A 22,662-nucleotide genomic window follows, 5' to 3' on the forward strand; every position below is an offset into this window, starting at 1 on the left:
CGACCAATCACAGCACAGAATAGTTTGACGTCCAGGGACTCTCAACTCAACCGGAAGAGTAAATGTAAACAAAGTAGTTGAGATTTAAAAAAGTACAGTAGACTGTTCTCTCCTAGTGTTACTGAAACAGTTGCTTGTATTACATTTTTTTTTATAAACGATGTAATCTAATAAACGTTAGACAGACTAAGTGCTAAACCTATTGATTCAACGAACTCCATTTGTCGACAACATGGATTTCTTGCCATCTTGCTGCTAGCTAGCGTTAGCTAAACGGCTAATCTCACTGCGCTAACCATTAGCTAAGCGTTAATAAGCGACCAGCACCAATGCCTCAAGAGGGAGAACAGTCTCTTCCCCTGGTTCGCTCCCTGAACAGTCGAATACCGATTAAAGCTGTGTTTCGTAACCTCAGTCCCCGTGTCGTACGACCACTATGGATAGATTACCGCGGAGAACCCCGGGCGTACGTTGATTTACAGCCAGGAACGGGACGAGAAATGTCGACCTTTATCGGTAAGGCTTTCCCAACATTGCAAGCTACTTATGCATACGGGGTTGCTACTTTGTCTAAGATTTGATCTACGTTTCCAGTGGTGCAAGTAGTACTACAATTCTTCAAGTAGCAATACCACTGGGTAAAAATAAGTAAGTCATGGATTTTACATTTTACTTAAATAAAAGTACTGTAGTATAGTATTAGCATAAATACAGAATCATGCATACTTAAATAATACACCATGATTTACAGTATTTGTACAGTGCTTGAGTGGATATGCTCGCCACTGCACGTTTCCCATAATGATAAGTCATCCAGGGGCAGCATGCTGTTGGTTATTTCATAAAAAACAAAAGCAGCCCAGATTTTAACAGAAGCCTTTCATGTTATTTCTATAATATTTAACAGCTCTTTTAATTTGTGGAAATGAAAAAGTCAGACTTTCACTAAGATAAACAGCAGAAGAGGTTCTGCCCATTCTTCCATCCCAGGATGCTGACAGCTGCCACTGTGATTTAACTGAGACAGCTGAAAACCTTAATTGAATGTTGCATTTCAGACAAAAAACACTACGAGCTACAAAGTTGGTCACCATTTTTGATAGTTATATGAATGGTTTTTCCCAGGTCACCCATGGATGTTCAGAGATGCAGAGACTGATGAGCCACTGAGAGTGAACTGCAAAGAACTGTATCTTCCTAAACCAGCAGAGGGTAGAAATGCTATTATCACTTTACCAGGTAAGATTAGCCACATTAACTAAATATTAGCCATTATCATGTTTAATTCATTGCTACTCACAAACAACCAACAAGAGTACATTTATTATGCACTGTGTAATAAGCCCATGTCACTGTAGACTGCATCTGAGCACACTTAGCTAGCTAGTAAACTCCAAATCTTTTGTATTTTAAAAGCCTGTCAAACTATTGTTGATTACGGTGCTGTGAACAATTTCCAGTCTGATAGTTTAAAAGGACAAATTACTAAAATAGTACTAATAGTTTTCCACTTGCCTTTATCAGGTCATGCAGGTAGTCTTGGCTTTATTTGACAGGAATTTGAGATCTCTTGTATTGATAATTCTACCACACTGCATAAAAATAGGTGAATTGCATTTTGCTTACAGTGTTCAAAGCGTCACAAAATTACAAAAAAACCTTCAGAAATCTTTTATAGAAATGTCTTTGCTTAACATTTTTTCAACAATTTCTCTCTTGTTTGGTTTACACAGTTTACAGCCTCAAGGATCGTGCTCTTCAGGTTATTCGGCGTCTGGTACGAGCAGAAGACTACAGGAGGTTGGAAATAGCACGGTGTCTCCACGAGGAGCTGGAAGATCTGCCCAATGTATTGAAAGATCTGCACCGCATGAACCAGCGGGTAGAGCAGCATCTGCTGGAGAGGATCCATTGCCAGGAGGAATGAGGCATGAAACTGGATGGATAATGGTCTCATATAGACAGCAATATTATATTCCACACTATTAGAAAGCACAGAAGCCAGAATTAATGAAATATAAGATACAACGTTGGAATTACTTCTTGGGTGAGTGAGCAGCTGTTGCAAAGACTTCCCTAGAGGTCTTACATTTGCTGCAAAGGAGTTTGATCTGCTGCCTGTTATATTCACTCATTGGCTTTGGCAAATGTCTTCCCTTGCAGAAAAAAAACTGTATGTAGCATTTACCTTTTAGGACAAGGAGTGTTCAGTTCATCTTCAGTTAAATAGTATTGTTTAACCTCTAAAATGGTATTTAAGGATTTGTTTAAGGAAGGTTTATTCCTAAAAGGCAATTAGAGAAATTTTTGTTATTGATGCCTATCTGATTATGTTACTCTCTACTTTATTTTGCCATATCGCCAGGTTCTGGCCTAAAATCCTATTCGATCATATGCACAAGACAGATCTTACAGTACAACTATGTTTTTGTCATGCATGCAGTGTTATAACTGCTCTTCTGTCCTAAATATCATGTTATAAAGGAGACTAAATAAAAAGTATATAGTCACATTAGATAGGAATTTCAGAGAGATATGTGTTGTTAATATTCTTATTGGGAATGCCTGAGATAAGGTGATCTTAACCAATTCAGTTTACTGCACCTCTCCCCTCAAAAAACATCTTACTTTGTTATTCTAGCAGTTTAAAGACTGAACTTTTCAGCAATCATCATAAAGCTTTTGCTTTGGCACTTGAAATCTGAAAAACATGGAGTGATTATGGGTGTATTTTCCAAGTTGTCCTATTCTGGTGAATGTAGACTTTTTGTCAGAATATACCTACCACCATAAATTGACCGAGTCTCTTCTAACATTTTGTCTTGCAGCTGATTTCCTATGGTAAAAAAACAAAACAATTAACATTGTCTTTGCATTTTTTTAAGACTAGGCTGTAAAAAAACACTGACTAAGGAGTTTATGCTTTTTTTTTTGCCTACTTTTTAATTCTGCCTATTTTGTGCTTCTGTCACCATGTTTTAAATGTATACATTGCTGGTGTATCTCAAAGACCTTAATTGTTTATTTGTGTAATACATAAATAAAAGATATATTTCTTAATTAGTTGAAAGCTGTGATGACTTTCTATTTTAGTTATTTGCTCAGCTCATTGATTATGAACAAGTAAATTCTGACTAGTCACAAAACAAAAATCATAAAAGTGAGACTTTATTGCTCAGAGCGTATAGGGATGATTATTGAGAAGCTATTATGTTGGTGGAGAACTACAACATTACTACTGTTTATTTTGTAAGTGTGATGAAATGTTTCGTTTTGTCACTGCTGATTTATGATTTAGGAATATCCAGGGCTTTCCGGCGCAACAAAGTTAACTGATTTTAACAACATACAGTGGATTAGCATTTTAAAATCTTAAAGCAATTTAATTGTAATTATTGTAATTAAGGTTGGTACAAGCTGAATAACTTCACACAGTTGACACTTGTATAAAGCCGACTGTTTAAAGTCACAGACAAACACAAGGATGTCCCTTTTAAGTCACAATATGAAATTATAACCTGCTCTAGTTCAACACAGCAGGGGTACTGTTGTCAAACTGGTTGCTAAGCGACAAAGTAACACAACCCATCTTTGTGTGTGTGTGTGAGAGTCGAGGTGAGCTGGCTGCAGTAATATCATGAACATGCAGACAGGGGAAAAGAATAAAACATGGGACCCAAGTCGTTTTAGGGGAGAGAAGTAAGTACTTGGTCACTGTCGAGAGGTTTCTCTCTCACACATGTTAAGTATTTGTTTTGCAGCCGTGTTTTGCACAGTGTCACTTCATTGGACTGGAGGAATACACGGTAGCTAATATTCACGATCCTTCGATTTTCTTCACCAGCATGACATTTTGGCCGAGGAGTCACCCTGTCATGTTTCCACATCTCCAGACAGACCACTGGAGCAAAATGAAAACAACGGTAAGAACAAATTAAACAAAAATCTAAAGAATGATATATAAACTTACGACACACTTGATTAATAATAAAAACATACAACTACTTTTTATTCTTGTGATACTATGCAGTTATTTCCACCTAGGTTCCAGTTTATTTTGCATCAGTTCCAGCTGCCTTGTTGAAGGACAGAGGTTTGTGAAAATAACCCAATTTCACAGATAATATACAACTGGGAGGTGACCAGGAGAGCACTGTCCACTGTACAGAGAGGGCAGAGAGTTATGTTCATGTGTTACAAAGAAAACTGTTTTTATTTTGGCTTTATTATACGCCCTATTATATGCCCTTTATATATGCCCTAGTGTATGAATCACATGAAGGTGCTCTAAACCATACCCCCAGCAGCAGCCTGTTGCCTCCATTGATTCTGGCTGAAACTGCAGTTAATGATCCGGTTCCCTCCATGGTGCAAGCATACGGTTGGTCCCACATTAACAAGAGCTGTTAAAATATCTTACTTTTTTTATTAGTTGCTCCCCTGATGTTTCACTATATATTTTTTTCCTTTAGGTGTGAATCAAAATACACCAAATACCTCACCTCAAAACAAGCCCCAGTTCAGGAATGAGTTCAATGACCGTGCCAGGAGGGGTTTCTGTTACTGGGTTACTGAAAAGAAGGGCTCACCATGTAAGCACCGATCTGAATGTCACCTACACAAGAAGTATCAGCTTAGTGTGACATTCACATGTACATACCCTGAATCTCTTTCATTATTACTGATCCTGCTGTTCAGACTTCCCACTGTGTACTCAACTATTACAGTTTTGAAGCTTATATTCAAAGACGACCAAGTAGCTTTTTGAGAATGTAAACAAAACACTTGTGTCTAAATGAGGGTTAACTATGTGTCTTGTATTTGTATTTTAGTAGAATAACTAATATCACTTTACATTATGATTGATTTACACAGGTCAGAGGACTGATGTATCTTCGTTCCTTCCTTACAGGTAAAGGATACAGCTTTGGTGCCTACAAGACATTTTTGGGATTACCAAAAGTCTAACAAAAGGTGTTACTTTAATTTTTGTAACCTTCATATATTTTTTGAAATCACTTAAAACCATAGGATTTTACTCAAGAGGGTAGACTGTAATTAATCATCTATCACCTTACCAGATTGTGTCTACACTTAAAAAACTGTCAAGACACCATTTCCACTACCTGACGAGTGATTTGCTTTTTAGTGGATATTATGTTGCTGTATTTGAAGTATTAAACTTGGGAATTTTGTGTGACTGCAATAATGTGCTTAGGATAATGTTTAAAATACCTTAACTTACTAAGGTAACATCTCAAAGGGAGTTGTTAAATGCATTATCTGACCCCTTCTTTTTTTAAGTGCAGTTTTTGGCATAGGGCATGATGACCACTGCTTTAAGTTAATTTGTAGATATCTAGAAATGAAATTGAGATGTATTGAGTACACATTTTTTGTATAGTATCACTGTTCAGCATTAAATACTGCCTGTCTCACCTCTGACCACCTTTAAAAACGGGCTTGAAATTGAAGATTACCTGCTACCTTCTAAATTGTGTGTTTATCGTTTTGTTGCTATCTTGTCTTATGTCTTTATTTTCATTTTTCATAATCAGGATTCCCTCTAAACTTGTATAGAGTATACATTTTATTGTATTTACTATTTAAAAGCTTGTTTTCCTTTTATAGTTTAAATATATGCAAAGGCTTTGTCTTTAGACTATAGTTCTGAGCACCAAATGACCAAACTTCATAATCATGCCAGCAAAGGCACCCCATCTTTTTTTCGCAATTGACTTTTTCATTGAGTTATTTTTTTCTATGGTTGTCGTTCATTAGTCACATCTCGTTGGTTGATCTCGCGAGACGTAGACCATGGGTTCAAACGGTCCAAACCAAACCCGAACTTTAACACCATCTAGTGGTTAATTAAACTCAAACTTGTAATTCAATCCAATATTGAACATGTCAGTCTAAATCGTCATATTTTGATTTTGTTTTGAAACGTTGTTAGCAAGAAATTGTGTAAGCTCAGTTACCGAGTGGCTGACTGAACCAACGCTGATAAAGTGACATCTTCCCACCCTGCCATTTTTACTGCGCCAAGCCTGAGAAGGTAATTTGACAACTCTTAAACGTTAGCTAGCTAACTCGTTAAATAAATTGTGTGCCATTTGGCTAACTAACTGACTATATGTGTGACCAAGTGTAAAGTCACAATAAAAATAACTTTTAATTAATAATAATATTTAATTAATAAGTTTCGTAGCCAGAACATTGAGCTAGCTACTTTTTAAATGTCGCAGTTTATCAGCAAGTGAAAATAGTTAATGTTAGCTAACGTTAACGCTAGCTAGCTAGCTAGCTAGTTGGCTAAAGTTAAGGTGCTAGCTAACGGCCTCTTTTATTAACGTTACCAAAATCTCACCAATGACTGACGTTTCAGCGTCTTTTCTCCTGAGGCCAGGTCTGACTGATTATTTACAGCTGCACAAAATCCCCCAAACACTAACTTTACATTAACATATAACACAACATTAACTGTTGATGGTGGCACATTTCTGCAAAAACCTTAACACCTGAAATTAATTGACACATCTTCAGGTGTAGCTAAGTTAGCTATGCTACAAAAAAAACTTGGTGGCCATGATCATCTGGTTGTGGCTAGAAGGGATACAGCTACGTCCGGAAGTTACGCAAAATCTAATCCAATATAACAATATAATTGTAGTATTTTAAACCCAGGAAACGCGTGTTCGTTCATCGGGAGTGTTTTAATCCAAACCATGATATATTTTTTCCTCTAACGTTAGTCGTTTTGGTGCCTAACCCTAGCTAACTGTCGTATCCACTTTCTCTCAGCTAAATGCCGTAGCTGTATCGGCAGTTGGCATCCAGTGTTGCGTTACTGCCTCCTGCAGGTTTTACTCTCCTTCAGTGTCCATTCATCTTAAAGCCATCTTTCTAGTCCAGTCACTCTGAAAAAAAACTAAATAACACTTTGCTTCCTTGGCCACTGTCTTCACACTCTAATATACTTTTAACATTGTCCTCTACTCTACTACTAACCCTGTGTACATTTTCTGAATGACACAAGGACACGTTGCACACAATTCTTTATTATACACCCCCATATCTTTTGCCATTTGCTCTCCTGTCCAGCAAAAAACTTCCTTTTTGTGTCCTCTCCTCTAAACATGTCTGCAGCACCCTTTTTGTTGGATGGTTATCTCCTTGTCTCCTTAAGTTGACCCAGTAATTGGCCACCAGCTGTTTCCGACATAACCACAATGGCATTTCTTGGTGGCCATCATATGTTGCACCAATTTTTCTGTAATTTCACAGCAATTAAAAACCTATGCAATAGACACAGGGCTAACAATGTGCTATGTACAACAACAATAAAATGTTTTGAGCTCAGATAATTAGATTATTAAAGTATAAGTTTGACCTGACACCTGACCATGGCTACTCAGCACCAGTAAGTTATTGAGGGTGAGCAGCTCTTCCTGGGGTCCATTATTCTCTGGATAATACCTGGCCCCAGGTTTTCTGTGCTGTAATTTGTTAAGGAATTTTCACCTCAATGTAAACAAAATAGGCTATATAATATCTGAAAACTATATTTTGACTCACTGTCCCTCTTATAAGGTAATAAAGCAAGATCATGTCAGTTGATATGGTGCTTTAGTGTTGCATATTCACATACAAAGTTGGGCCCTGGGGCAGTCACCTGCTTTGCCCAGTTGGTAGTCTCGCTTTGCCAACAAGAAAACAGGTCTACTAGTCAAGGTGGTAAAACATTACAGAGGCTTTAGTCTTGCATTGCCAGACCTTCCTCCACAGCGCTGCGGAGGTGGGTCTGGCTAGTCTACACAGCATTCTGGGATGGGAGAAAAATGTGCTTTGGTTTATTGGCATTTCTGTTTGTGTGTTTGTGTGGATGAAGCATGAAGTTAATCTGATTCATTTAGTGGACGGCTCTCTGTCTCGTAGCGTTACTACTCTGCTGCTCGTTTGTCTGTCAGTTATTGTAAAACCTCAGCTTTTAAAACCTTGCCAGATTAAATATCGGCTAATAATCAACTGTAAAGTAGCTACACCTTTTAAAGGATCCCCTGGTGAATCAGCCTCTGCCAGGTAGAAAGAAAAAATAAAAGTTAACACCAACATTTAGTGTCAAAATCCTACTGTTATGTCTACAAAATTATTTTAGATATAGTATAAGTTCAAGTAACCACTACCTCTGGTGATACACTGCACAGCGGCGTGCAACGTATTACTTTGTATTATGGAGTCTGGAGATCCTTTTTTCTTGTTGAAGGGGAAATCTATTGTTGGGACACATTTGTTTCTAGTGTTTCAACTGAATTGTATTAATGTTGATAGTGTTTGGATGCTTTCAACGGTTTGTTCGAATTCTGCATTAGCAAAACACACACAAAAAAAACAAAAATATATATATATAAAATGATAAATCTTTACCCGGACAAGTGACTTTTGTGCATGGACAAGTGAAACGTGAATGTACTTGTCCAAAGGATGTTAATGTTAATGTCGAGCCCTGCCAACACAAAGAGAGCGGAAGGTACCAGACATCCGGCCGAAAAGAGTGAAATCCGGCGGCATCGGAGCAATCCACGTTGTGGATATAGACTACCCAGTTGGTAACCAAGCCTTGGCGCCACCTCACCTGAAACAAAGACCACCTCTGTCAACATCATAAAAAAACTAGTCGCCTTTATGAATATAATAGTTTGGATCTACAGAAGTACATTTCCAGGGTAAAGACTGACATCCGTTGCGTCGTATCAGGCTTTGTCCCTCACCTTCCGCTTTCTGTGTGTTGCCGTTCTGTTGGCGTTACGGGAAACAACGACAAACTTCGAGCTAGCAAGCCACATGCTGAAGATGGCAAGTTTTGAAGAAAATTTGGATCATGCAATAAATCAGGCCTGCTTGGTTCTTTCAGTGAATGATTGTGAAGATTTACAAAGAATATGTTTACAGCATTTACTATTTAACTGAGACGTTTTTGGACCGATGAGCGGGATTTCTATGGACAAATACACACAGTGTTCAGTGGTAAGAGCAAATTACGTTTAACCATGTATCTAGCTAATTTAAATAGCTTACGTTACTGTATTGTGTGAACGGTTTACTTCATTTAATATTATATCATCAATCATTTAATTATGTTTTTTTCTTTTGCGGGGTGCAAATGTTCCACCAAAACAAAAAACAAGTTCCTTCCCAAGACCATTTTGCAGAGCCACCGCCTCTGTGTCAGGAACTACGGTTGCCCAAGACGATTGTGATTGGTTTAAAGAAATGCAAACAACCTGCGTTTTTTTTCTCCTATCCCAGAATGTAGACTATGTGGTGGAGCCAGACCTTCCTCCACAGCGCTGTGGATATAGGTCTGGCAATGCAAGACTCTAAATATAATAATAACTTCATCTGAATAGCACTTTTTCAAATACGTAGTTACAAAATGCTTTAATAAAGGACATGCGAGACGATAATAAAAGGATACTGTATAACCAGACAGGCCTAAATAAAATTATTGAAATAATCCAAGTCAGTTAAAAGGCAGTTTAAAAAGGTGTGTTTTTAGCTGATGGAGTAAGACTAAAGGAATACCCTATAGGCAAAAAGGTATTTAGCATACACAGCATGCTATATAGTTAATGAGTGCATGGTTAGCTCTTGATGATCGAGATGATTATTGTAGAAAAAAAGAATACTGTATTTTTTCAAGAGTACTTGAACAGTGAGGCTTTCATGTTTTTACCTTGTTGCTTGCATGATGTACTGGATAGTCATACAGATCTGTTCATTCCTTTTCTAACTGTGTTTTGGATTAGAACTCTCAGACATGGACAGCAGCAGAAAGAAGTTGACATTTAAGTGGCGACGAACTACAATCACCTCACCCACACATCCTCAGCAGAGAGATGCTGGCTTAGGCACGCCCTCTCGCTGGAATATGTCGCCGAATGAAGAGTCAAATACTTTGCCCCTCAGAGACTCTCCAGGACCTGATGGCCTTGGAGCACTGAGTCTGGACACTCCCAAGAGAAAAGCAGGGGTGCTCGGTGAAAGCACACCCTCTTTTGGCAAGCTTAAGCTGAGGAAGCTTTCCAGGATAAATTTGGAAAAATTCACCACTTCAGAGGTAAATAGAACCACAAGATTGGCGGTTCGATCTCCGGCTCCTCCGGCCACATGTCACAGTGTCCCTGAGCAAGACACTGAACCTTAAGGTGCATATGTATGTATAGCTGACCACTGCTCTTAATACTTAGGATGGGTTAAATGCAGTAATTAAGTTTTACTACATTGTGTTGTGTGTATGTGACGAATAAAGTTTTTATATTTTTATTAATGGTCTTAATAATAAATATAATATAACTTATTATTATAATAATAATAAGTGTTTTTGATAAAGTTAAAGTCTCAAATGCGCTATTTCATGCATTATGTTTAGTAAGAAATTACTGATTTATTTTTCCGTTTGCGCACCATAACTATCAGGAGAAACCTATGGACAACTTATCCTGGCAGCTGGAATCCACAGAGAGCCAGCAAGTATCACCTCCACCTCACTCTTTCGTCTTGAAAAAGAAAGAGAGGACACCCGAAGAGGGATCGAAGGCTATCTACAGGAGGGCATTGATCGCAGCCATTGGCAACCCAAGCACCGGAGGCAGCTCTACAAAGATCCCCAGGACTTGCACTAACAGCCTGTCTTTGCCGTTTGTGTCTTCACCAGTGAAGACTGAAGCGGCCAGTCCAGCATCACTTGATGGAACGGTCATAGATATAAAGTGTTCCTCAATCAAACCTGAAAATGAATTTGAAGACAACGGCACTGTCCAGGAAGAACAGTGGTCCCCTCTTCAGGTGTTTGAGGACATTGGAGCCCAAGGTGACAGCTCAGAGCTAAAAACAGACGGAAGAGTAAGTTAACTAACATTTAGAAATGTATCTTTTCTTGTAGTTTTGTTTGCTTATAACTTTTATAAATGCTTTAACAGTATAATTTGTCTTTCTTGTCTGGTTACATTTTGTTTTCATTTAGCTTATGTTTTCAAATTTAAAAAGAAAAATCCAAAGCATAATGTTGGTACAGAAGGCAGGAAATTGAAATCCATTAAAATATTGACTTAGGCTTAAAAGATAATGGAGATATTTTTTACTTTTTCAGAGTGTTGTGCTAAAAGGAGAAGATTCACCCGAGATATTAGTTGCTCAGGACTCTGTGCTTGTAGAAACAACCTCTCAAGACAAGTTATTTGCTACAGAAACTGGACCAGAAGCCGAGGAATGTGACTCGTCCCTCCCTGCCCTGGAGTATATCCCAGATTCTTTGACTTGTTGCTCTTTTGACAGCCAACAGTGGGAAAGTCCTTCTGTGACAACCCAGGGAGATGCTACTTCCTCTCTAACTTTTTCATCCACTAATGAAACCACTGAGGCTGTCCAGGCAGCTGATGAGGACATTGAGATGCCTTTCTCACTGTCACACAGGAAAGTTTTTGTCTCCGTCAAGCAGCCCCACCCAACAAACATGGCCCCTCCAAAGACATTCAGAGTTGAGACAGAGAGTTTCCGCTCCTCCAGCATTATGGCCTATTTATCGGATCCCTTTGCTCTGCCACTACACTCAAATAGAGGAGCATTGAACCCTCACTTGAAGTCTACAACAACACGCAGGCAGTCCGATGCTGGCTCTTCCATGCTTCACCCTCCCTACTCCTTTACACATGGTGGCACCCCTAAAAGAAGATTTTCCTTGGGGGCAGAACCTATGCGGAACAGTTACCCCAACCTGAACAATCAGGTTGGTTTCATAGACACACACTGTCATATAGACATGCTCTATGGGAAGCTTGGCTTCTGCGGGACATTCAACAGCTTTCAAAGGCAGTACCAAAGCAGCTTTCCTCCACAGTTCAGAGGCTGTATTGCCAACTTCTGCAACCCAAGGCTCATGGTGAAGGAGGCCCTGTGGGAAGGTTTGCTGGCTGAAGACATGGTATGGGGGGCGTTTGGGTGCCACCCCCACTTTGCCAAAGACTACTCAAGTGTCCAGGAACGCAACATACTGATGGCCATGCGGCATCCAAAAGCTGTGGCATTTGGTGAGATAGGCCTGGACTACTCCCATAAAAACTCCACTGACTCCACCAGGCAAAAAGAGGTATAATCTAGGTTGATGTGGTCTGCGTCGAATAAAACTTTCTAGTCCAGTAACTGCTTATGTATTGTGTGGAATTGAATGATACTATTGTAAAGCTAAATAAAAATGAATGTTGTGGTCCGTGTTTTGTGTCTCTGCTTCTTTGTGAAGGTGTTTGCGCGTCAGCTGCGTTTGGCTGTGGCCATGCAGAAGCCTCTGGTGATCCACTGTCGGGACGCAGATGATGACCTGCTGGCAATCATGAAGAAATGGGTCCCGAGGGAATACAGAATTCACAGGTGCGTGTGGAGGAAAATCTTCTGATCAATTACTCATTTTACACCACTTAAAAAAAAAATATATATATATATATGTGTGTGTGTGTGTGTGTGTGTGTAAATATATATATATATATATATATATATATATATATATATATATATATATATATTGTGTGGTATATATAAATGTGTGTGTATATATGTATATATATATATATATATATATTTTTTTTATGTATATGTGTGTGTATATATGTATTATGTGTGTGTGTGTGTGTGTGTATATATATATATATATATATATATTGCCTGCCTTTTTTATCAACATGAACAGTCAAATGTATTGGTTTAAAGGTATAATCCTTAAGATATCTTTCGCTATTAAGAGTATTTTTGGTCATTTTGCCAAATCAACGAATGTTGAGGGTGACAAAAGGCCTTCAAAGTGTTAACTGCATTTAATCTGTGAATTTTCATTCTTGATTACTTCCTGATTATTTCCAGGCACTGTTTCACAAACAGTTATCCAGTGATTGAGCCCTTCCTGACAGAGTTCCCCAATCTCTATGTGGGTTTCACAGCCCTGATTACCTACTACAAGGCCACCGAGGCCCGAGATGCTGTCCGCCAGATCCCTCTGAACCGCATTGTGTTGGAGACAGATGCACCATATTTCCTGCCAAGACAGGTATGTTTTAAATTGAGGCCTAGGAAAACCAAAACACTGCCCTGATATCATTAATGATTGATGGTCTTTTTCCCAGTTCTTAATATTGTTAATAATTACAACTTCTTACAAATTACACATTTAACCAGCTAAATGTGTGTTGTAATTACAGCTGGTGCATACATATGAAAAGTAGGGAGGCCCCTCAAAACCGGGTTCTAACGGAGAACTGGTTCTTAATTTGAGTTATCAGATCTGCTATCGGTACTTGAAATTAGGGAGTAAGATTACCATTGCGGATAAGGTTATTGAGCAAGTAATGGCAGCGTTGCAAACCTCTCTATTTCTCTCTCGGTGCCTGTCTTTGCTCGAGGGGCAGGGTTGTGCTCTCACACACACACTCACACTGACTCAGGCTCATTACAGCATGAGACATTAATAAAGGCAGAGAGAGGCTCCTCGAGTAAATGCCAGGTGCTGTTATTGTTGATAGCCAAAGTTAACTAAATTAGTCATTACTTTTGAAAGCGATATTTCAATCTGCTCTGCTGCAGCAGTGAATCCCACCAGCAGCAGAGGGAGGAGGGCAGAGGACAGGACGAATGACTGATACTGACTGTAAAGGTCCAATATGTAATATATTTACTGTAATAAATCCCAAAATGACCCCAATGCATCATTAGATATTAAAGGGATACTTCACCGATTTAGCATTCAGCTTTGTATCAGTAGAAACCCGATAGTATTTCTGAATGACCGTGCCTCCCTCCCTCATGTCCCCCTGAGACGAGAGATTTCTGCATTTGGGGCCTGGAAAAAATCTTCCGATGACGTAAAATGACGATTTTTGCTTCATTGGAAGATTTTTGGGCCAGAGGCAAAGGACTACAGCCAGTAGTAGGATCTACTTCCGTATGTTTTCAACACGCCCACAGGGGGTTGGACTGCCGAGTCTGGCCGAGGTATTCCGAATGAAAACGACTGTCAGCCATCTTGAATCTTCGCTAAACAGGCTCTCGGTTTTCAGCAGAAAACATTTACAACAATTATCTGCATTCAAACTACCGGACGTGTGTACCACCGGGATACATCGGTACAGATCGGAGAATATGGAGGAAACGTTATTACAGACGCAATACTCGGCACACTACGCGGAAGCCGCCTGCACGGGAGACCAGCGGTGGCGCCTCAATGCCGCTAGCCGGCTAGGGGACATCCTCATCGGCTAGGTGGAAAGCTAACGCTAGCTGTCCACCTGTCCCAGCCATCCTGCTTGCAAGTGTCTGCTCATTAAACAACAAGCTGGACTACATCCTCCTTCAACGAAACTGTTTTTGTTGTTGTGGAAACATGCCTGAACAACAGTGTACCGGCACCGGGACTATCCAGCTACCAGGCTGCTCTCGCCGGCCCGTGGAGGTGGACTGGTGTAGAAATAAAATCCAACTAGCTACTGCTAACTGCTGGTGGAGCTTGTGACTGTTAAATGCCGACCATTCGACATTCCACGCTAATTCACGGCTGTGTTTATACTCTGTGTTTAGCTACACCAATGCTAGTATGCGTTAGCTGAACTTTACGGATCCTGCTTGCAAGTGTCCGGTTCATTTAGACCACAAACTGGACTACATCCAACTTCAACGACACTCCCAACGTGAGTTCAGAGACTGCCGTGTTTTTGTTGTTGTGGAAACCTGCCTGAATAGTGTACCGGACTGTCCAGCTACCAGGCCTGCTAGCCCTCCGAGCTAGAGATGCTCTGTCGCCAGGTAAAAGAGGGGGGCTGTGTTAACAACCGGCGCGGCGCGAAATGTGGTGATTTGTATCCATTTAACTGCTAACTGCTGGTGGAGTTTGTGACTGTTGAATGCCGACCATTCTACATTACACACTAATTCACGGCTGTGTTTATGCTCGGTGTTTACAGCCCACCAAGCGAATGCTAGTATGCGTTAGCTGAACTTTACGGAGCCTATAAAGTGTGTGTACTAAATGTAGCCTGTTTCGGTATGTCGTTTTTATATAATGTTGTTTTTATATATGTTAAATGTGTAACACCACTTGAGTCAACGGCGAAACGTTGTTTTCGTATATGGTTGAAATGACAATAAAACACGCTTGAGTTGAGTTGAATGCCTCTGTCGGTCTGTCAAGCGGTAGGCGTGGCTTGGGAGTGGACTCAAAGCAACGAAGCAGGTGCATTCTGGGATTTGGTGTTTTTCATCCATATAAGACCAAAACACATTTTCTGGCTTTTCTCGGCCTAGAAGGCACCAATTTCAATTTTTTTTTCACATTTCTACTACATAAGTGACCCAATTTAAAGATATATTCAGCTTTCCAGCTGTGAAATATTCCTTTAAGGAAACATGCTAAGTTGAAATACTATCTTTTCTGACAATGCTAATGCCAGTATTTTCTCCTTTTGAAATTTCCTTTCTGTGACGGAATTTCTGTTTGTGTTTTGGCCTGTGTGTTGTTATCAACGGCCCAGGCCGGGTTGCCACATATGATGTTACCTGTAAAAATGTAAACCCATCGTGCTACAGCTGTAACGTTAGCACAGCCATGAAAGCAGCAAACAAACAAACGGGATCAACGGAGATAGATTCTACCCGACCTAAAAAAAAAACTGGCATGTTTCTAACTGTTGCGTGACCAGAGACGTAACAACCCCCGGGTAAATATTGGAGTGGTATTTGAAAGATGGAGACAGCTTAGAGCCCAAAAGGACGCAGAGTTGGCTTATTTCCTCCTGAACAGATAAGCATAGCTTCAGGCTAATTTATCACGCCTACAAGGGACGGGCATTTTAACATTTGTGTACTCACATTGAATTATATAGCTAGAGTACCCGAGTTGGTTACTCGCAAAAACAAACTGAGACACAGCCAGTAAAGTGATCCCTACTGGTCCTGGCTAACACCGCCATGCTAACCATGCTAACTGCTAACGTTACCAGAGGACCAGGCAAGCGGGCCTCGGCTGTTTACAACATGTAGCCGACAACGGTGAATTATTTTAAGCCACGAGAGGGGGGCTGTAAATCGGGAGGACCATGAGTTTGCAGTGTGTTTAGCGATTGTTGCCGTAATTCTAAGCCAATAAAGTGTGTCTGTCCGTCGGGTGGAGAGGACGGCGAGGTTGTTGTGTTTTTAGCTGTTCCTATCATAATTCAAAGCCGAAAAAATGTCTCTGTCCGTTGGGTACAGAGCTCTGCGTGAGCATGGGCTTTTATGACTGACAATATAGCCAGCATCTAATGTTAGCGTCTCTGCCGTGCTGTGAAGTAATGTGAAACAATCGTCTAGCAACATTGTTGTGGGGGGAGACGACTATCTCGAGTATTTTGAATTTGTACTGCAGTAACTATTTTAAACACTAGCTGTCAGTATTACATATTGCACCTTTAACTCTGTATTGTGATGTCAGGAATATTATTTATTTTATTGACATTTGAGATTTGTTTCCAGTGAGATATTATTGATTTTATATGACTTTGCTGTTTTATATAATGACTTTGCTGTTGTAAACATTACTTTTATTTATTTTATATTTAAAATATATATTTTAATCCTGTTCAGATTTCATTCTTTTTTTTTTTTTTTTTTATAATATATATTTTTTAAAGCAATTGAAAAGGAATCGATGAGAGTAGTAGTATCAGGGGCCTGTGTAGCTCACCTGGTAGAGTGTGCGCCCATATTCGGATTCCGATCTGTGGCCCTTTGCCGCATGTCGTTCCCCCTCTCTCTCCCATTTGGTGTCTAAAGCTGTCCTATCCAATAAAGGCCTAAAATGCCAAAAAAATAATCTTAAAAAGAAAGAGCAATTGTATCGATAAAATCCAAATAATACCCATTACTAGTTATAAGTGTGTCTCACTTTTATCAGGTGAGGAAAGATGTCTGCAAGTTTTCACATCCTGGAATGGGCATCCATACGCTGCAGGAGCTGAGCCTGCTGAAGGGGGAAGACATGGCTACGGTCCTCGCCACCATCCGAAACAACACCGTTCAACTTTATGGCGTATGATCTTCAGAGATGGTGGATAAAAAATCCAAGCAAGAAGGAGAAGTCAGAATCAACGTTTTTGGATATGGTTTGTGACACAAACATTTTATGTGGCTTTTTGTTTTAGATTTATCAAGCCTTCATGTAGAGATGGAGGAATATGGAGGAGCAGTCTCATTTGAAACTAAGTCTTGAAACGAGTAAAAAGCAAAACAATAACAATGACTGGAAGGATACTGTATATTATTGTTTATATTAGATTATATTTTATTCCATTGTTCAACACAGAAATTAATTCCTAAGCTTTTTGGTGTCTAGTTTTTGCTGTGTTTACATAATGTGACATCCCTTGTTTGTTCTAATTAATTTGGATGTTTGTCTTGTCTGGCCGCTGTGTAGTTCAGTTTGAAGCAATGGACACATATTAAAAGCCTTTGATCCTGCTTTTTCAATTCTATATGTATGGTTTGTTAAAGTTCTCGTCAATTAATGCATATTATGTGCTGACTGAAGAGCACACGAGGATGCAAAATGGAAGACAGTAAATACAGTGGTCTGTAATACGGCGATGTGCGTGATTCTTTATTGAAGAGTGCTTTTTATTTACAGAATCATTAGCCTGGCCTATTGGTGACATTTTCCTGTGGTTAGAGTTTTCCATCTGAGGACAAGATTGTGTCTCTTGTCTAGAAGTCTAGTTTTCTCGCAGACCACTTGAATTACAATATACTGAAAGATTATTATGGATTTTTCCGCCCAATGATGCCAAAAATTTAAATTGCCTACCAAAGCTTTAATAAAACAACAGCCATTAAGCCTGTGATTGCAGTTGTAAAGGTAAATACCCTAAACCCCTCAAAATGCTGTCAAACCAGCACTTAGGACAGAGTTATTCTTATTCCGTCCATGTTTACACTAAGGTGCAATTCATTTAGGAGGAGAATGAACGGTCCTGTCCCGTTTTTTTCTCCTTTTCAAGCAGAATACAGAGATACTGTATATATCACAATGTTAAAGCTTTAAAACTAGTTTCAGTTGTATCACCTAAGGGGAAAAACACTTAGCCCTGCCCTTCCCCATCCCTTCCTAATTCCTCCACTTCACCCAGAATCTTTACTCTGTCAAAAATGAGACGGAGAGAGACAAAGGATTATTTGATGCTTTATTTTTACAGGCACGTGGTTCTCTGAAGATGTTAAAATTCTTGTTTGATCCTCAAAGTTTTGATGGTCTCTCTGAAACAGGATGAAACGTGTTAAAAATAACATTTAATAACTAAGTTTAATTATTTTACTATATATATTGGCAGAAAGGAACACACCTTTTAATGTATTAAACAGAGGAATTAGGCAAACCTGCTGCAGTCTCTGTGTTTCCCAGCAGATGCTGAATGATCTCCTGCAGCACTACACCATACTCCTCAAAGTCCTCCTCTCTCATAGTGAAGCCAATTTCAAAGGGGGCACTTATCTGCTCAGAGGAGAGGAAGACCATGAAGTTATAGGGGTGACGCTGGGTTGTGTGGTGTAGTCCTGAGTGTGATTGCCACTCACTGTGATGTGGTTGTCCTTGGTGGGTTGACTAGGCTCGTCCATGACTTGGCGGCCGACTCTGGAAGACTTCCCCTTGTTCTGTGGTTGACCCAGACCAGAGAAAGCTTGTAATTGATACATGATCCATTAGAAGTTCAAATGCAGTCAATGAGATTACATACTTCTCAGGTCTTGGATAAAGTATAGTTTATATGCAGTCATTGCAGTTCTAACTATGAGTGCACTGTCCATACAGCCATTCATGTTAAATTTAGAAATGTTCATGACATGATGGGGAAAAGGCCGCCTAATAATGCCAAATAATCAAATTATCACATATCTAAAAGACAACTAGTGTAAAATGTTAACAAATGTAACAAGTTTCAGTCACAAGACTGTCAGCACAACTAGCAGCATAACAAACATTGCTTAAATTTAGGTACTGAACGTGGGGCTCAGTGGGATGACAGGAGATAAATAAGCAAGTTATCATTTAATGATGAAGACAAAGAAACATTAAGTATAAAATATGTATACATGTGAAAGAATTACAAGAATTAAAAACAAGAATTAAAAAAAATATATTGTATATACAAAGGTATACACAACCAAGTCATTGTTATGGAAGATTGAGTTGTTTTATGTTGAAAGTGATAATAGCGTTACATTCAGTACAGCAGTATGTAAAGTAAACTGCTTTATTAAATGTATATTGAGTAAGCTGCAAAACATATACATGCATCATTCAATTTTTATATTTTCATAAAAATGAATCCAATTGATCCAAATTGCCAGACAGAAAGCATCTTACCAGAGGTCTTTGTGAAGGGCTGAGAAAGCTGGAGCCTGCGTTGGTCGACTTGCACCACAAGGTAAGAGAACACAGCAGAAAGACCAGCAAACAGGTGTTTCTTTTCAAAAACATGTTGAATTAGAAATATCAATATGATGAAGTAACCTACAGTGTAAATCTGCTAATCTGATCTTAGTTCTCTTACGCTCAAAATGGCCTACTTTGTTTGGGAGCGTCTGGCTTCATACCTTTCATATATACCTTTTCATCCTCTTTCATTTTGGTTTAAAAATGCATTCAATATAATAGAAACAGCTATTTGTGCTCTCATATCTTGGTAGCATTTGACTGTTCAAATGTTTAAATTGATAACAAAGTGGGCATTTCTCTGTTGTTACCTGATAGGCCTGTTGATCAAATCTATTCAGTGGGGTGATGGAGGTAATAGTATCGCTGTCATAGAGATACAGAAATATGGGGTTGATTCAGCCTATTATGCATGCCTACAGAAACATACCAAGTGCAATACTCATGGAAATTATTACAAATAGTGTTTACTCAGGGAGAGAGCCAACTTTATAACAACACAGATATTAAGGTTAAACAGTAAATAACAATTTTTTATGTCTTAAACTGAGGCATTTGACAAATTCTGAGCCCATCAATGTATATTTGATAAGATTATGTGGTAAACCTTTTTAACGGTCATGCAACCAATTTTCAAAAGATAGCTTTGATCTTTGATGCTCAATTTTGCATTCTGAATGATCATAAATCATTGTTCAGAATTTGTGATATCTGTACATTTTTGAGGTTTCATAACACAACTTTATCAAATGGGACTTTTTAATTTTCCAATCGGTATTGATCCATTGGTAAAACTTTAAGCATTGTAGAATATGTAGTACAAAAAGCTTAAGTACATGCTATATAATTGTGCTAGTCAGTCTATTTGGAAGATTACAACCTCACACAGTTGAAACAGTTACAGTTGTGTTCAAAATTATTCAACCCCCCCCCAATGCTGTAAATGGTTTTAGGGAATTTAGTGTACATTTGTAATTGTATTCATAATGAAATCCTACAAGGACTTCTTAAAGAACCATATGCAACTAAAATGACATCAATTGGTTTTGTAATACAGTAGTAAATGTTTATTTTGTGAATTCTTCATTGACACAATTATTCAACCCCTTAAAGACTACCACTCTGAAGAACAGAGGTTCATTGAAGTGTTTTCAATCAGGTATTGAAAACACCTGTGGATGTCAGGGAGCAGCAATAAAGCCTAATAAGCACCAATTAGGCAGCTTTAAAATGACTGTGATACTCAGCTCCTTCTAGACATTTACTGGTGTGGGTACAAACATGGTGAAGTCAAGAGAATGGTCCAGGAAGACAAGAGAAGAGGTGATTACTCTTCACAGGAAGGGCAATGGCTATAAGAAGATTGCAAAGATGTTAAACATACCAAGAGACACCATAGGAAGCATCATTCGCAAATTCAAGGCCAAAGGGCACTGTTGAAACGCTACCTGGTGCGTGGCAGAAAGAAGATGCTGACTTCGACTGCTGTCGCTACCTGAAGCGTAGAGTGGAGAAAAGTCCCCGTGTGACTGCTGAGGAACTGAGAAAAGATTTGTCGGATGTAGGTACTGAAGTTTCTGCTCAGACAATCCGCGCACCCTGCGTAATGAAGGCCTCCATGCCAGAACTCCCAGGCGCACCCCTTGCTGTCTCCAAAGAATAAGAAGAGGTCGACTGCAGTATGCCAAAAGTCATGTGGACAAACCACAGAAGTTTTGGGATAGTGTTCTGTGGACTGATGAAACAAAATTAGAACTGTTTGGGCCCATGGATGTTTGGCAGCGCTGTGTTTGGGGAGTGGAAGAACAAGGCCCATGAAGAAAAGAACACCTTGCCTACTGTGAAGCATGGCGGGGGTCAATCATGCTTTGGGGCTGTTTTGCTTCTGCAGGTAGTGGGAAGCTTCAGCGTGTGCAAGGTACCATGAATTCTCTTCAGTACCAGGGGATATTGGATGACAATGTGATGCAGTCCGTCACAAACCTGAGGCTTGGGAGACGTTGGACCTTTCAACAGGACAATGATCCCAAGCATACCTCCAAGTCCACTAGAGCATGGTTGCAGATTAAAGGCTGGAACATTTTGAAGTGGCCATCGCAGTCACCAGACTTAAATCCGATTGAGAACCTCTGGTGGGACTTAAAGAAAGCAGTTGCAGTGCGCAAGCCTAAGAATGTGACTGAACTGGAGGCTTTTGCCCATGATGAATGGCGAAGATACCGTAGATCGCTGCAAGACACTTGTGTCAAGCTATGCTTCACGTTTAAAAGCTGTTATAACTGTAAAAGGATGTTGTACTAAGTACTAAGATTGAATGTCACTTGGGGGTTGAATAAAACTGATAATAATGTGAGCACAGAAAAGACATTTGTGGTTATTTCATTATGAATGTTATGTTATATTTGTCTGACCTACACTTGCCTCTTTGATTTAATTGTAAGCAGGATGACTGAATGATCAAAATCAATGTCAATGTGTGTTTTTTATGAATAAGACACATTACCGGTACTCACAATTAGAACTTCACCTAATGCATTAATGCCCTATAGGTTTATAATACAGAAGAAGCAAAACAAACCTATAATTTCCTAAACGCTGCGCAGAGGTTTAGGTCAGAAGATCTTAACCTGGCATAATATTAGCCGTAACCCCATGCTGGGAGCTGCACTTCTGCAGGATATAATTATTTCTGTGTAGCAGGGGTGGAAGAGGGAGGAAGAAGAAGAAGCTCTGAGGAGGCTGATCCACCATGGAAAGGTTACAATTAAACCTCCAAAATATTTTGCACACATTTGGTCCTTCTTGCACTGCCTGGGAGCTTGGATTCGTATGCATTTTTCTCCCAGGAGGAAGATGATCACAAAACAATTTGATACTGTGGACATATTGCACAACCTTTTTACTACCATACAGTCTTTTCTATGTTGTAGGCAATGAGTTCTGATGAATGAACACCGAAATAAAATGTATGATTTAATTTATTTCTATGGTTAACAGTTACTTTTAAAGACACAGATGCAAAAGAGACAGAAATGAACCAGGTCACGAAGAACTGAATAGGAATTGGGAGAGAAAAAGGCATTATATAGAGAAGATGGTTTGATAGATATTGCGTTTAACATCAAAAACGCCACTAGTTGGCGTTAACGCGAGATTTTACT

The 22,662-nt window shown here is 39.3% G+C and overlaps 3 protein-coding genes and 1 long non-coding RNA gene across 6 annotated transcripts; 2 read left to right on the top strand and 2 right to left on the bottom strand.

The window, feature by feature from the left end:
* The first annotated feature begins 24 nt into the window (after window positions 1-24).
* On the top strand, window positions 25-2,813 carry vhl (von Hippel-Lindau tumor suppressor). The gene is made up of 3 exons (XM_039798752.1): window positions 25-516; window positions 1,126-1,239; window positions 1,734-2,813. The coding sequence occupies exons 1-3, from the start codon at window positions 330-332 to the stop codon at window positions 1,925-1,927; spliced, it is 495 nt and encodes a 164-aa protein (XP_039654686.1). The 5' UTR covers window positions 25-329; the 3' UTR covers window positions 1,928-2,813.
* An 815-nt stretch (window positions 2,814-3,628) lies between these two features.
* On the bottom strand, window positions 3,629-6,967 carry LOC120557987. 2 transcript variants are annotated; one of them, XR_005639040.1, is made up of 4 exons: window positions 6,371-6,967; window positions 4,503-4,615; window positions 4,299-4,403; window positions 3,629-3,901 (listed from the first exon to the last, which is right to left on the bottom strand). It is a non-coding gene; the product is annotated as an uncharacterized LOC120557987 (long non-coding RNA). The 2 variants fall into 2 exon arrangements; XR_005639041.1 differs by lacking the exon at window positions 3,629-3,901 and adding an exon at window positions 4,043-4,160.
* On the top strand, window positions 5,710-17,541 carry tatdn2 (TatD DNase domain containing 2). 2 transcript variants are annotated; one of them, XM_039798754.1, is made up of 7 exons: window positions 5,710-6,058; window positions 9,810-10,120; window positions 10,480-10,905; window positions 11,153-12,148; window positions 12,299-12,426; window positions 12,913-13,096; window positions 16,970-17,110. In XM_039798754.1, exons 2-7 carry the CDS (start codon window positions 9,821-9,823, stop codon window positions 17,108-17,110), a joined length of 2,175 nt encoding a protein of 724 aa, XP_039654688.1. In that variant the 5' UTR covers window positions 5,710-6,058; window positions 9,810-9,820. The 2 variants fall into 2 exon arrangements, with proteins under 2 accessions (XP_039654688.1, XP_039654689.1); XM_039798755.1 differs by lacking the exon at window positions 5,710-6,058 and having other exon boundaries at window positions 9,821-10,120; window positions 16,970-17,541.
* Window positions 17,542-18,304: 763 nt separating this feature from the next.
* ghrl (ghrelin/obestatin prepropeptide) lies at window positions 18,305-19,551 on the bottom strand. Its single transcript, XM_039798730.1, has 4 exons — window positions 19,433-19,551; window positions 18,643-18,720; window positions 18,445-18,559; window positions 18,305-18,324 (listed from the first exon to the last, which is right to left on the bottom strand). The coding sequence occupies exons 1-4, from the start codon at window positions 19,544-19,546 to the stop codon at window positions 18,305-18,307; spliced, it is 327 nt and encodes a 108-aa protein (XP_039654664.1). The 5' UTR covers window positions 19,547-19,551.
* Between the last annotated feature and the right edge of the window lie 3,111 nt (window positions 19,552-22,662).

Source organism: Perca fluviatilis, chromosome 4, assembly GCF_010015445.1.
Source record: "Perca fluviatilis chromosome 4, GENO_Pfluv_1.0, whole genome shotgun sequence".
Lineage (NCBI taxonomy): Eukaryota > Metazoa > Chordata > Actinopteri > Perciformes > Percidae > Perca > Perca fluviatilis.

Bases quoted from the DNA above. Each gene is read 5' to 3' on its own strand.
- vhl (XM_039798752.1), top strand. From the start codon at position 330: ATGCCTCAAGAGGGAGAACAGTCTCTTCCCCTGGTTCGCTCCCTGAAC. The intron at 517-1,125 runs GTAAGGCTTTCC...GGTTTTTCCCAG, and splicing joins AGAAATGTCGACCTTTATCG to GTCACCCATGGATGTTCAGA. The intron at 1,240-1,733 runs GTAAGATTAGCC...TGGTTTACACAG, and splicing joins TGCTATTATCACTTTACCAG to TTTACAGCCTCAAGGATCGT.
- ghrl (XM_039798730.1), bottom strand. From the start codon at position 19,546: ATGTTTTTGAAAAGAAACACCTGTTTGCTGGTCTTTCTGCTGTGTTCT. The intron at 18,721-19,432 runs GTAAGATGCTTT...GGTCAACCACAG, and splicing joins GCCCTTCACAAAGACCTCTG to AACAAGGGGAAGTCTTCCAG. The intron at 18,560-18,642 runs GTGAGTGGCAAT...TCCTCTGAGCAG, and splicing joins CCAAGGACAACCACATCACA to ATAAGTGCCCCCTTTGAAAT.
- tatdn2 (XM_039798754.1), top strand. From the start codon at position 9,821: ATGGACAGCAGCAGAAAGAAGTTGACATTTAAGTGGCGACGAACTACA. The intron at 10,906-11,152 runs GTAAGTTAACTA...TTACTTTTTCAG, and splicing joins AGCTAAAAACAGACGGAAGA to AGTGTTGTGCTAAAAGGAGA. The intron at 12,149-12,298 runs GTATAATCTAGG...TTCTTTGTGAAG, and splicing joins ACTCCACCAGGCAAAAAGAG to GTGTTTGCGCGTCAGCTGCG.